The 15,182-nt window shown below is 29.5% G+C and overlaps 2 protein-coding genes across 5 annotated transcripts in view; one reads left to right on the forward strand and one right to left on the reverse strand.

The window, feature by feature from the left end:
• Positions 1-908: 908 nt before the first annotated feature.
• LOC142329389 (putative palmitoyltransferase ZDHHC24) lies at positions 909-15,162 on the forward strand. Of its 4 annotated transcripts, XR_012757486.1 has the most exons (3): positions 916-1,572; positions 9,971-10,169; positions 14,634-14,770. XR_012757486.1 is itself a non-coding variant. In XM_075373953.1 (2 exons), exons 1-2 carry the CDS (start codon positions 935-937, stop codon positions 14,876-14,878), a joined length of 252 nt encoding a protein of 83 aa, XP_075230068.1. In that variant the 5' UTR covers positions 909-934; the 3' UTR covers positions 14,879-15,162. The 4 variants fall into 4 exon arrangements, 3 of the variants coding, with proteins under 3 accessions (XP_075230068.1, XP_075230066.1, XP_075230067.1); XM_075373953.1 differs by lacking the exon at positions 9,971-10,169 and having other exon boundaries at positions 909-941; positions 14,634-15,162; XM_075373951.1 differs by lacking the exon at positions 9,971-10,169 and having other exon boundaries at positions 14,634-15,037.
• LOC142329388 (suppressor APC domain-containing protein 2) overlaps positions 5,839-15,182 on the reverse strand; it is a 43,750-nt gene continuing 34,406 nt past the window's right edge. Inside the window, exon 9 of the transcript XR_012757485.1 lies at positions 5,839-6,941. The gene's annotated coding sequence lies outside the window, so the exon portion shown is untranslated. The remainder of the gene's footprint in view (positions 6,942-15,182) is intronic.

Genomic DNA, 15,182 nt, shown 5'->3' on the forward strand with positions numbered 1-15,182 from the left:
ACTAAAAGACGAGATAAACTTATAGGCCACATCTTAAGAAATTCTAGAATAGTCTTTTTGATATTCGAGGGACAGGTAAATGGTAAAAATTATAGATGTAGACAACGTTTGTTTTCTTTTTTTTGTTTAACCTCCAGGACCACCATTAGGTATTACTTCAGAGGATGAGATGGATGACAATGCAGCATGTGAAAATGCTGTGCCTGACCAGGATTCGAACCTGAGATCTCCAGATGAAAGGCAGAGACATGTAAAACAAATTGTTAGAGATGTAGAATGTAGGGGATATACCAAAATGAAATGATTAGCACTAGATAGGGAATCTTGGAGAGCTGCATTAAATCAGTAAAATGGCTAAGACAAAAAAAATCAAACATACTAGGAAATATGTAAAATAGATTACTACCATCCACTTGTGTGTAGGTTCAATGTTTTTCTATTAACATTTTGTTAATTAAAAAATTGAATAATGGTATTTCTAATTTTGTGTAACAATACAATAATTTTTTCTCTAGTAATAATTTTTACCATTAACAAAATAGCATTTATATCATCACTGATCACTTGTAGTTAAAATATCTTTGTACAAATTCAATTAAAAAGTAATATAATAATTACTTTCATTGAATTTAATCTTTCTTAATGGAACTGTCTTAAGCAATCAATTTATATTTATGTAGCATGAGTAGGTCAGCCAGCGTTACCAGCCATCGGCCAGTACAAACAATAAAACACGGTACACAAATTTAAACAGCAATGCTTTCACCGTCTAAATATATATACATCAATAACAAACTATCGATAGTTATTTCATAGACCAATGAAATCTTATTTAACAGTACTTCGATCCCGGTTTATCTCGAGTTCGAATTCACCGTATCTTTGTACTTCGATACTATCGATAAACTAATTGTTACATACATAACCCGAAACTATGGCAGGTTAGTAATGATACTTCCGTGAGATTTGTTTTAAGACTGATTAGAATTTTAATAGAAATGACTCAATTAAAATTAAGAAAACAGTTTTTTCCACGTGCCATAAGCGATATTGCTGCGTTTACATTTTTAATATTTATGTTACCGTTTTGTTATTGGTTCGAGGTGTTTGTTGTTTTGCCCACTAGACACGCCCCGGGAATTACGTTTTGGTATTCATTATATATAGTATGGTTTACATTTCTATTAATTAGTATAGTAAGTAATTTAACGTATATAATTTTGACGGATTGCAGTATCCGTGGTGAAGTGATGCCATCAACTTTGGTGCCGCCTTGGAAATTTTGTGATTTATGTCAGTGTGTTACTCCACCGCGTTCATGGCATTGTGAAGTATGCAAAGTGTGTATTCTAAAACGGGACCATCACTGCCATTTTTCTGGTTGTTGTATCGGTCATAACAACCAAAGATTTTTTTTTATGTTCTTAATATATATGACTATAGCCACTGTTCATACCACTATATTAAATGCGTGTTTTGTAATTGAAAGAGAAAGTTTAAGTATATGGTTGATAATAAAGATATTGTTTCCTCTTGCAGTTTTCACCCTTGGAATGGATGCATCATTTGAAGGTTGTTACATATTAATATTCGTGATAAATTTATTGGGTATGTTGGCATGCATTCTTTTATTAGTATACCATTCAAGATTATTAATGAAAGGCATGGTGATGTATGAAAAATTCCATGATATAAAAGATTATGATCTTGGATCTCTTAAAAAAAATATAATACAAGTATTTGGTGATCGTTGGTATCTAACATGGATATCTCCTTTTATTAAATCTAATCTACCAAGTGATGGTATTCATTGGGATTTGTCACAAGCTAACAAACCAATAAAATATTTGTAATAATTCATATTTATTTGCACAGAATGTTTTTCTTAATGTGCCAAATTTTTAAGACAGTACAATGCTATAATCAAAATTTGTGAATAGTTGTACAGTAAAACCCTATTTGCCATGATAAGAAGGGGCCAAAGAAGTCCATACAGCTGTTAATGTACAAATCCAGTAATGCTAATAGGAGTATTATATATAGTTTATTAGAAATATTATTACTACATATGTTAAAGTTCTGATTTGAATTTGTAAATGGAAGAACATTTAATATAAATGAAGAAAACTGATGCAGAAGCAAGAAGGAAATTCATTTGATAGAACTGTCATTTTTACTGATAGTTCCTGGCTTGGGTTTATCATTCTTATCTCCATTGATATACACATGCAAAGGCAAATGCAGGAATCATTAATTGGGTAAGCATTTTTCATCATTCATATGTACATTCAAAAATGAATGCAGGAATCATTCAATAAACTATTTTTAAGGAATCAAGACATCCATTACCTCAAGAATTTTTTTGTACAAATTCTTCAAGTCGGTTCATATTTTTCATTAAATATTTAATTAAAACATACAACAAAGAAATCACTGTGATATAAACACTACTTAGAAATTATATATTTATATAGAGCAATTGATAATTGTATATATAACACACCACTGATTGCTCATGATCAGTTAATCATGACTATACTGTATTTAGAAATTTACTTCATTTAATATGGTTTTAAAAGAATTTAAATTAAACATTTATTTTTTTAAATTTTTACTTCATTTTACCATCAATGAAATTATGTCACAGGAAAAATTAACAAAAATTATAAAGCTGGGTTAAATCTTACAATGTTTATGATAAGTATACATCAGATATTCAGATTACAAAGCATTGTTATAAAATAACTATAATATTACCACCAAATTTTGTAATAATTTGTTTGTAATTATTATTTTTTTAATGTAAAGGTGTTTGTTTTAAATGTACTGCTATTGTCATCATTCAGTAGCAAATATAAGATTTATGTCTTTTTCATTTTATGTTATTATTTCTGTAATATTTAATATTATTTGTCTCTTATTTTTTGTAATGATCATAATGTGTATTTATATATCTATCAGAAAATAAAATCTATTTGATAATATGATTACTTCATGTAATTAAAATATTATTGTTATTTAAAGAAATTTGTTAACCCTCTATGTATTTTTATTTCCTTATTAAAAACTAGTCATCATGGTAAAAAAAGAGAAACCAATTGTGAAATCCAGATTAACAGGGTTTTACTGTCTTACATCTTTATTATGTAAATATATTTAAATTTGATTGTTTATATAATATAATGTAAAAGTTTTAAATGCCTTGTAAATTACTTTTTATTGTTGTAATTAAATAGATGTTTTTCATAAATATTTTGTTCAAATGATTTGTAAAATGTGTGTTTTTTTTATCATTGATTTCACGATATAAGATTGAAGCTTGTGCCACGGGAATGTGAAATTGAAATTTCTAACCAGGATTTGAATCCAGGACCTCCAGATGAATTATTGAGATGCTACCACAGAGATCACCTTATTTATAGGTTATTAACTGGAATCCGTAGTAGTCTATTTACTTGCAAACGACCAAAAATCTTGTTAAAATTTATTATATTGTTTTAATCAACTTAAAAGAAAGAGAAGTTCTCTTTAAAAAATATGGTTTTAGCAACTGTCTTTTCATTTTGTAAAGAAAGTTCCTTTGGAGGTCTTTTTAATTTCTTCCGATAACTGAAATGTAAAATTAAAATTACTTGTAGCATGAACGATTTGAAGATATTTTTCTTCTTTTTTTTGTCATATTACTGTTTAGTGTTAATAAACTATTTTCAAGTGAGGATTCAAGAAGATCAGTTGAAAAAATTAATACTTATTCTTTTGTTCTAGAGAATCTTTGCTCACATTTTGTAGCGTCTCCCTGTTCTTTTGCCAAGTTAACAATGCATCTTTTGTTAAATTCCCAACAAAAGAATGGTGGCTTCCTAGCCACCATCCCTTAAATGTAGCACAAGTGCTACATTAATAGTGTACTTTAACTGTTTTGTGCATTTCTAAATTAAATGAAATGATTTTAAAATATGTATAAAAAATAGTCACAATGTTCCTGTTTCAACATAACTGTCAATATATTCTAATTTTAGTATAAGATTCATTTTTTTTTTTTTTGTTTGGGGGATAAGGCAGAGGAAAGTTAGGTCAATTTTTGTAGTACTACTACTAATGGTGTTTAGAAAAAACTTTGAAAATCTTTAATACTGACAGTAGCATAAAGAATAGAAAACAAATTAGTCTAGCACCCTAATCTGAACCCAAAATGGGGATTTTCATCCCTCCTGCTCAGTAACAATTATACATATTAACTGAGTAACAAGGTTTAAAACCCTAATCATTTGAACTAGTTTTTTGGCTTTGAGGATTAAGAGATAACATTTTTTTTACTCCATTGTTTATAATATTCAGAGTTCCAAAGTGTAGTTTTTCACTATAATGCAGTGCTTCGAATAGAAACAAGCTAATAGATAACTGTCAGCTCTTCTGATTTTTACATGAATGAATAATATATATCTTTCTTTCTTTTTCTGTTAAGCCTCCGGAACCACGTAAGATATTACTTCAGAGGAAGAATGAGGATGATATGTATTAAGGCTAGAATCAAAGAGTAAAAAAAAAAAAACAGTTTTAGTTGTGCGCATGACCACAGATTGATTCCTTATCTTTCTGCTTAACAGTGTTGCTAGCAAAAACAGACTGAATGTGTAGTTATAGCTCAACATGCATTCTGTAGAAAGTTACAATTGTGATGCTCCAAATGACAATAACGTTCATTGATCATAATCAGTCTGAGAAGACTGAATGGCTATGTAAAGGGAAGAGTACAGGATGACTGAGGGTTCTTGAAGAATTTTTAAGAAAAGAGAGAGCGTTTCTGCTAGTTGTAAAAAATTCTGTTAGGAAGATCGGCCAATAAACTAGCAATGCTGGTGATGACAATGTGAAATGTTTTAAGGAAATGCTTAATGCATTCATACTGTTTAAAATAGCTGTTACAGGCTTTGAAGCCTACAGACTACAGAGTCAAAATGTTGCAGCATTAAGATGATGACTTTCTTGATCCTATTGTGTTTAGTGATAAAACATTTCATCTTCATGGAAACACACATAATATCCACATAAGGAGGGGGGGGTCAGAAAATCCCCATAAACACCTTCAATGCCAAAGGGACTCCCAAAATTAAATGTTTTCAATGATATCCTAATGGCAAATGCATACTGTATACATGGCTCATTCCTCAACTTCAAGATGGACCAAATAATTTTATTTAGCAACAAGATGGTGCACCTCCTCATTGGCATAACTCTATACAAGATCAGTTAAATGATGTTTTTCCCTCACTGCTGGATTGATGAAGGTGGACTCTATGACAAAGCTTGTTTTTGGTGGCCTCCGAGATCACCTGATTTCACTGCATATGATTTTTTCTTTGAGGTTTTATAGAGGTCTTATGTATTTGCTTTTGCTACCTATTGATCTACCCAATTTAAGCTACAGAAATGAAGCAGGTGCCATTTCCATTTTTCTAGACATGCTGATTAATATACGGGATGAACTCTTCTATCAGTTGGATGTTTGCTATGTGATAAAAGAACACTTCACATTGAACATTTGAGAAAATTATAAGTTACAACTTAGTTTATTCCATTATTTATTACTAAAGAAAGTTAAAAAATAATAAAAAAGTTATGAGATATTAAATGGCTTTAAAACCCAGATATTCTTTTGTTGTACATCTGTACATTCACCTGGGTAATGTAGGTGACCGAGATCAAGTTATTAAGCATTACAAGAGAAAAGCATTGTTTCTAAAGGAAGACAAGAATAAAGAACAGAGAAGGAGAATTGGTAAAGAGATTTAAAGGAAGAGAAATTATTAAAAAGTCAAAGAAATAATAAACTAAGTACCTAAAATGTTATAATTACTTCACACATGATCTGCAACAGTCAGGAAATTAATAACAGAGCCCTCTAAAGCTAAAAAAATATAAAATTTATAAATGAAAACTATGAAAGATATTTTTAAATGCTAGTCATTAAAAAAAAAAATGTTACAAATTTCTATTTTAATAAAAATATACTGATTATTATTATTAACATATTAGAAACAAAACTGCTGTATAATAAAATATTAAGTATATCTGTTAACAATACAAGAATAAAAATTACAAAATATAAATTTCTGGTACAAATCTTATAGCCTATATATAATATAAATGATTTTAATTATCACATAACATGGACGGACATGTTACAATATTACATAAATTATAATACTATGCACTACTTACATTATTTACAATATTAATGAATTATAATTTAAATCACTGGCAGTAGATCGATTTAAATAAAATATATATATATATATATAAATCTGTTCTTGATTATTTAATAACATTATAAATGAGAATTTATTTTGGTATAAAATTAAATGCTGGAAGAACAAGATGGTTTAAACAATGAGTCTGATTTCTTACACTGCTTTAAATCTTTGACCAGTACAACATTGTAAACTTGTGGTTTTCAAAGTTGGCCTCAAGTGGTACAGTTGTATCTTTAAGATTTCAAATTTTGCTTTACAAAAACTTATGATACAAAAGTTTACGGTTACTATATTGATTAGAACTGATCTTTTGTCAGTAGATTTAAATAATTATAAATAATTTATAAAGTTATCAAATAAACTTAAGTTATTAAATAACAACTTTCACTGGTTATAGATATTTAATAACATGACAAAAGTCTGTTAAGTCCACACTATATTCTGCATTGGTCTAATGATTGTTTATATTTGGATTTGATATTCTGCTTGCTGCACATCAACTCTGTTTTTATTTTAATACAACAGAATTCATTAGACAATAATTTTATTCCACTGTCAAATTAAAATTAAAAAAATATATGCACTGTAAAATTAGGCAATTTAAAAAACTCACCATAGCAGATACATTTAATATTTTAAACTTGCTGGTCAAAGGATTAAATGACAAACAATAATTTTTTTTCGCTCCTAAATTAACAAAATAAGAGTGAATTACTTTATTGTAAACTGAGGAGAAAAAACTGCTAAAATATTGTTTTAATATTGAAGTTCAGAATACCTACAGCTTTTAATTCTAGAAAGGCAGCAACAATTATTTATGTTTTTAAAATAATCGGTCATACTTTTTATCCCTTTTTTTTAAATTTGTTATAAAAAATAAAGCAGTTAATAATCAACAAAGAAAAAACAAGCAAAACATTCTACTTTAACAATTATTATAACATCTATTAATAAATTATGTTTATTTACTAAAAAAATAAGGTGTAAGATTATAATTAACTAATAATAAAATAAAATTTTATTTAATAGAATAAAATTAGCAACTACAAAATAAAAGGCTTTTTTAAACATGACAATGTAATAACTTAAATAATCTTAGATGGGAAATATTAAATTTCACAAAAAAAGAAAATGGTGGTGCTAAGAATAATAAAGTAGCTACAAAACTAGAAGTACGCTTAAAAAATATAAATTAATATATAAAATCAAGATATATAAATATTTAATAGATATTTTTAAGAACACTCCAAAAAATTGATTAATAATTTAATTCAAAGTAATTTTAAAATAAAACAAAGAGTGCAACACCAAAAAGAAAATGGGTCTAAAAATCCCCAACTTTTAAATGATACACTGGTTGAAGCATTGTGCAGTAAGAGACACTGTAATTGCATCCTTTGTGACAGCTCTCTTAGAGCAACAGCTATTTTGCATGTAGAATATGCTTTACAATATTCAAAATGGCTGATATTAAAACAAATTAATGAAAATTAAATTTTTCTTAAAGCTTGGGAAAATGTTCATAATATAATGCATAAGCTCGTGAATTAATTTGTATATGTGGAACCTGGAAAATATTAAATTGGAGAATAGTAAAGTGAGTTGTGGAACAATGCAAGTAACTTAGTTCTACATTCATAAGCAGTGGCGGCTGTGATGGTGACATCAGTCACATTGTTGGTGCAGGATAGGAAGAAGACAACAGGAAAATTAAATTCACAGCTTCAAGTTAAATTCTGTATTAAAGCAAGTACTATGTTCATGGTTTTAGAGCTGTGATACAACTGATAACAAATTATGATTCTGAGTGTTGGAAGCTGAATGGGAGAAACTGAGAGATTGAAGGTATTGGAAATGAATTACTTACATCTTGTATCAAGAACAGAAATTTGACAAATAATGAGTTTTGAAACAATTGTGGAGAGAATTCAAAGGAATAGTTGGTTTGCTATGGCTAGTAGTGAGGATGTATGATAATAGATGACCATAAAGCTCAATTATTATTGTCTGTCAAGTCATCAGCCAAAAGAAAGGCAAAGAAGTACACAACATCAAGGAATGGAAAGTTATGAGCTTGCACAATAACTAATGGATGATGACTGTCTGGACAAAAACTCATGGTGCTTGGGGTGCAGGATCTGGGCATAATGTAAAAGTAATATGAAAATTTAAATAAAAGAATGTTGGTTATAATTCTATTAGTATTATATATTACTCTCAAAATAAAATATGTTCTCTACTTTTGTAAATAAAAATTTTGTTATAAAATTTTTTTAAATACTTTTGAATTAATTTTTTTTCACAGATGGATAATCTATAAATTTCTACCATGAATCTTATATCAGAGAATTTTACGCCACCCACCACCACCGATTCAATCAAATTTTATAAATCCCCTCCTCATCATGCTTACACAATTTATGGATGTTCCCTACTCCCTTATTTTTCAAATGAATGTTAGATTTTGCTGGGAGAAAACAACTTTGTCATAAGTATTGGCTGTATTAAGAAACCATCACTACCACTAAGTTGTAAATAACTTTCTCAAATCATCATGCATGAGCAATTGTTACTCAAAGAACTGGTTATTTGTAAACTGCTATCTCCTTGCACTGAAAAAATGAATTTAAGATGTAAGGTAGGCTGGGGTAACTGGGCTGACCCACCGGGTTGGTCTAGTGGTTAACGCGTCTTCCCAAATCAGCTGATTTGGAAGTCGAGAGTTACAGCGTTCAAGTCCTAGTAAAGCTGGTTATTTTTACAAGGATTTGAATACTAGATCCTGGATACCGGTGTTCTTTGGTGGTTGGGTTTCAATTAACCACACATCTCAGTAATGGTCGAACTGAGAATGGACAAGACTATACTCATACATATCATCCTCATTCATCCTCTGAAGAATTATCTAAACGGTAGTTACCGGAGGCTAAACAGGAAAAAAAAAAAGGGTGTAACTGGGCTATAGGGTCTACTTCCTAAAACTCTAAGAGCATTTCAACATTTAACAGTCGGCACAAAGAGTAAACAAAGATGACAGTTGCTCAGTTAAACAAGAAAAATTTATCATCCTTTCATAAATGAAGACTTGAAACCAGGATGCTGTCAATTTTCAGTTTTTTTTTTTTTAAGTTCTATTTGAATGAAGCACTAAGATGAGGGATCCATAAATGTCTTCTGTCTCAAACAACTCACTTGTACTTTTGGTTTTTGTGAGAACATTCAAAAATTTTACCTGTTTTTTCTGGAAACATTATGATGTGATTACGATTTAAATAATTTTTTGAATAATCAATGTAAGTGTTTTTGTCATATTTTTTACTTTAGCAATACTAAAGAATACATATACTTAGCAATGTTATACTTAATTTTACAAGTATATGCTGTAAATTTTGAGGTTAGGATGGATGGTCCAGTTACTCCATGAGCTTTTGCTTTTATGGGGTAACTGCCTCAAGTATGGGCCCAGTTACCCCACACAGGGCCCTGTTACCCCTTTTGATGTGTTGTTATAGGAACAGATAACTTGAGACTACTTTTAGGCTATAAAAATAAACAACTAAAGCTTATCAAAATGTAACTACCAATAAAATAAGTTAACATTAGGCATACTTTAATAAGCTACCAATATACTTTTATGTCGTATTGTTTTCCTCATCTAAACTGACCTAATCAATGGTTTACCTATTTTTTCCTAATTCCCTTTGGTTTTGTTGCAGACAATGGTAACATATAAAAGTAATACTCAAAAAGGGGCAGAGTTTTCGTACACCACGGAGGATCTTAATAAGGCACTTGATGACATTAGAAATGGGAAAAAGATGACCCAGGGAGCATCAATATTTTACAATATTCCATGTTCTATGTTAAAACATCATATTAGGGGAACACATGGGACTGGACTGACTTCAAGAGAAGGTAAGGGTGGTGGTGGAGTTGAAACATATTTGTCTACTCTTGAAGAAAAGGAAATAGTAGAGTGTTTAAAAGTAGTGGGAAAAAAATGGATAAGGCCTATCTAGAGAGATGGGTTAGACTTGGTACAATTATACATATGACAGAACAACATTCAAACTAGATTTAAAGATCAGCACCCTGGTACTGACTGGTACCTTTAAAACTAGGCATCGCCTGTCAGTAAAGAAAGTCCACAGCATTGAACATGTTAGATGCGATCAGGTGAACTCATGTGTCATCTATAATTATTTTGAATTACTGTGGAAGAACTTCATCTTAAGGAAAAGCCAGGGCAGATATTCAATTGTGATGAGACATCATTTTGCCATGACCCTAGTAAAACAAAAGTTATTGGTACAAAAAGCATGCGCAAGACTAGTTCATCTGGCCATGAAAATACATCTGTTTTGTTATGTTGATTTGTCAATGGCCAAATGATAAGTCTTCTGTATGTTTTTAAAGGTATATATGTTATGGAGAATTGGGTGAATGAAAATATGCCAAAACACAAACAGCAGTTTCTGTAACATCTTAAGGTTGGATGGAAACCACCTAGTTTTATAATTGGTTTCATGATGTTTTTCTGCCTAACATAACTAAAAACAGACCAGTATTAATAATATATGATGGTCACACCACTCATACTTCTACACAATTGATCAGATTAGCCCAAGAAAATCAAATAACTATAATGAAGTTGGAGTACATGTGTCTCACATGACACATGTACTCCAACCATTAGATGTTTGCAGTATTTAAAAATTTGAAAACTAATTGTACTCTCTGTAAGTAGCAGAGGGTAAAATCCCCTTAAAAACATTACAACATAAACATTTGTTCAAATTATAACTAAGGTTGCACAAGACATGCCTGTCCTTAATATAGTCAATGGGTTTAAGGCTACAGGAATTTATGACGCAGATAAACAAGGAAGCAATTCCTGTGTCAGTGTTTAAGGAAGATGATTTGCTTAGGTATAAAAAGAATTTGCCATACCTATATAGCACAGCCAGAACTAATGTTTCTGCAGCTACTCCACACACTCGGAAGCCATTTCTTCCTAAGCCACAGTACAACTGGAAGCTAATACTTCTTCAGCTGTAGTACAGCCAGAAGCAGGAAGTACTTCCTCAGAATCAGCAGTACAGGGGCATAAAACCTTTGAGTTGTTAGAAATGATTAAAAAAGAAAGAACCAGAAAACCCTGCGAAGAAGCAAAAAAGACTTGTCACAAACTGTGAAATTATCACAAGTAAAGATTATCTGTTAAAGAAAGATGAAGAACAGAAAGACAAAAATGAAGAAATAGAAAGGAAGAAACTCAAAATGATGAAGAGAAGAGGAAAATACCAATAAATATAATCAAATGAAATAAGTTGAATATTTATAACATTAAGAAAAAAAAGGATTTTGATGGTGGATCAAAAAGTAGTGAAGATTTTGATTTTAATGACTTTGTAGAAGATAATAAAAAGGATTTTGCAGACGAGAAGAAATTTGAAAAGCTGTGTAATGTCGAGCAGTCTTATGCAGATTTGCTTAAAATAAAAAAAATTGATAAGAAAGTCAGGAGATATGTCTTCATGTACGAAGATGAATATTTCCCAGGAAAAATTTTAAGCATTTCAGATAATCAAGTAGAAATAACAGCAACGCAGAAATCTCTTAAGTCCTGGGAAGTGGCCAGATAAAGCAGATACTGAAAAATACAACTGGGAGGATGCCATTGGAGCAATTGAGGAACCAAAAATTATTTCTAAAAGAGATTTTTTTTTTAATATTAAAGAACTAAAACATTTGTGGGATATCTAAGATATAATGTGTTAGAAAAAAATTTAGTTTTTTTTGTCAATTGTATTTTTTTTCTTTCTTTTTTGTATGGCTTTTTTAACTATAAATTATCAAGTTTATGTTAGAAATATTCAATTCAATATTTTATACTAATAAAAGTGTTGTTAAATATGAATTGTGTTGAATTTATGCATAAACCGGATCTCAGTTATAATGAGCAGTGCTCTTACATTGATTCTAGCTTCAACACTGCTAAATTTAAATGAATGTTAGTGATTTTTTTTTATAAAACTATAAAGGTATTTGTTCAGGCCCAGATAACCCACATCAAAATATACAAGCTCATATGATATTTAGGGCCAGCTGGTCCAGTTATCCCAGTTCTAAGGGGTAACTGGGACCACTGGAACTAAAATTTATTTATTCATTCTATTAATACTGAAAATGTCGCAATCAAAAAAAAGGTTTCATATATTTCAGTAGTATCAATTTAAACATATGTTACAACTGTTACAGTTGAAAAAACCTATCATATGATTATCAGATAAGTAATAAGCTCAGATATTCTTAACCTCGCAAAATCATGGTCCAGTTGTCTCACCTGACCTTATATATATATATATATATATATATATATATATATATATATTACATTATAAATAGCACAAAAATATTTTTTTCACAGAATAATCGATTTTTAAATAATTATTCATACCTAACGTAATGTAAAATAACCAAAACTGAAATCTAATAATCTAAATGATTAAAATTCACTAGAAAAATATTATAATAATAGAGCACCTTAGTAAAAGCAGCAAAATTTAACAATCATCCTTTCTAATGCAATGAAACAATTTAAATTAGTAATGGCTCAATAATAATGCATAAGTACATCTAAAAATGAGATAAAAATTGTACATAATTTTTGGACTAGTAACAACCACACATTTCTTAACTTCATAAACAAATATATTACCAAACAAGATAAGCTTTCTGTTAATATTACTTATTTTTTATTAAATTCTTTGTCATTAAATGCTGGATTTCTTTTGCCAATAGTGTTAAAAATGGCAGTATACATTTTCATATACCTCATTTTCATATCAATAAGATTTCTAACACAGCAATATAAAAAATAAAGGTACTGCTTTTTTAATATTATAAAGCGTAATTATGAAGAGAATATATTTGTCATAGTTGAAAAATGTTCTCACAACTGAGGACTGTCCATGGTAAACAGTATAAGCACCACAAAAATGGAAATAAATATTTTCTTTGAAAACACTCCATGTAACCATGCCAATGCGTAATAAACATTATCTGTACTAATTCAGTTTTATATAGTTCCTGCTTTACTCAAAAGATAAAGTTAGTTGTATGTCCAGAGAATGTTTCACAGGAAATATTATAAGTGCCCCTATAAACAGTTTGCCATTTTGTGTAATTTTGAAGCTGTGTTTTGAGTTATAGTTTAAGAAATGTGGAAGAAAGTGTTGAAGGAAATAAAAATATGTCTTTTAAAGAAAAGACTAATTAAAATAAAAGGTTTAAAGAGAAGGAACAGCCTTACCAAACCAAAAAGAATAAAACAAGATCTGTAAAACTTCCAGTAAATGAGTTAAGTTATTGTGTTTTTTGTATATAACCTCTTTGTTACTTTCAGTTTTCTTATATTTGCAATTTTTTTTTGTTGATTACTTTCTATATACTGTATATAAGTTATACATATAAAATAATTTAATTTGCATTAATATTTTGAAAATATACTGATGACACTGTAGGCCTACAATATTTTTCTTTTGTTTTTACGGGTGAAATGTAAGTGTAAATTTGAGTGCTGTAAATTGTCTAAAGAACAGATAATGTTATTTCTGACATATATGAGATATACCACATGAAAAGATATATACTGATTATGATTGTAAAACATGCAAATTTCTTTCCTAGGGAGGAAAATCATTATGGTAGGATTAAGACTAAAAAGAAGTATTTAAGCTCTCATTTGAACATTCATTGCATCTATCATGCTTTCAAAATTAAACATCCAAAAAGTAAAATTTATCATAGTTTTCAAGAAACATTTTAAAAATCTGTCTTAAGAAACCTAGTATGGATACATGTAGCACATGTGATTGGCGTAATGTTAAAATTAAATCACTGGGTTCTGTTGATGAGCAGCTTAATGTTATACAGGACCTAACTCTTATCAGCGTAAATCTCAAAAAGCTCTCAGTTTACTTAGCAAATCAGTAAATGAATCAAAGCTACCACAAATCACTATATGTTCAATTTCAATGGACCTGCAAAAAGTGTTTTTTTGTCCAACCGTAACACATACTAACGTTTTATTCTTGTCGTGTATCTAACTACAATTTCTGCATACATATAGGTGATACAGATAACAGGTACATGTGCATGTGGCATGAAGCCATAACAGGTACATGGTCGAGGAAGAAATGAAATAGCTTCATGTCTCTTTAAAATTTTATCGGGTGTAACAAATAAAAAAACACATGGAGATATGGTGTGATAATTGTACTGAGCGAAACAAGAACTGGATGACACTTGTAACTTTTACTAATTTATAGCAAAAAAATCAGTTTTCAGTCACTGACCATAAATTTCTGATTTCAGGACATAGCTACATGCCACATGACCGTGATTATGGTATTATAGAAAAACGAAAGAGATGTTGCAAACCAATGGTACCTGACAAAGTTCCGGCAGATGTAGTAAGAAATGCTAGACTCAATAACCCGTTTATTGTAGTTAAAATGAATAACACCGATTTCGGACAGTTAGCCAATAAGTTTATAAGTAGAAATAAACTGCAAATTACTAAACTTTCGTGGATTACATTTGATAATAAGCAAATGTAACTAGGAAATCATTTACAGAGTCAGGAGACTGGAATGATTATCACATATTTATGAAAGATCTTGCTGCAATTACTGATTTACAAAATTTGGAAACAAAACATGACATTAGTACAGAAAAAAAAAGAGATTTACTTAATATGCTTGACTACATGCATGTGAAATATCACAACTCTTATCAAAAAATGTGTACTTCAAATTCGTAAGATGAAAAAATAATTTTTTTTTCACTTACACTGTTTTGTTAAAAGATTTTAATGTATGTAATCAATAATAAAAATGTTCTTCATCATAAAATTTAGTTTCA

Source organism: Lycorma delicatula, chromosome 8 (assembly GCF_047948215.1).
Source record: "Lycorma delicatula isolate Av1 chromosome 8, ASM4794821v1, whole genome shotgun sequence".
Lineage (NCBI taxonomy): Eukaryota > Metazoa > Arthropoda > Insecta > Hemiptera > Fulgoridae > Lycorma > Lycorma delicatula.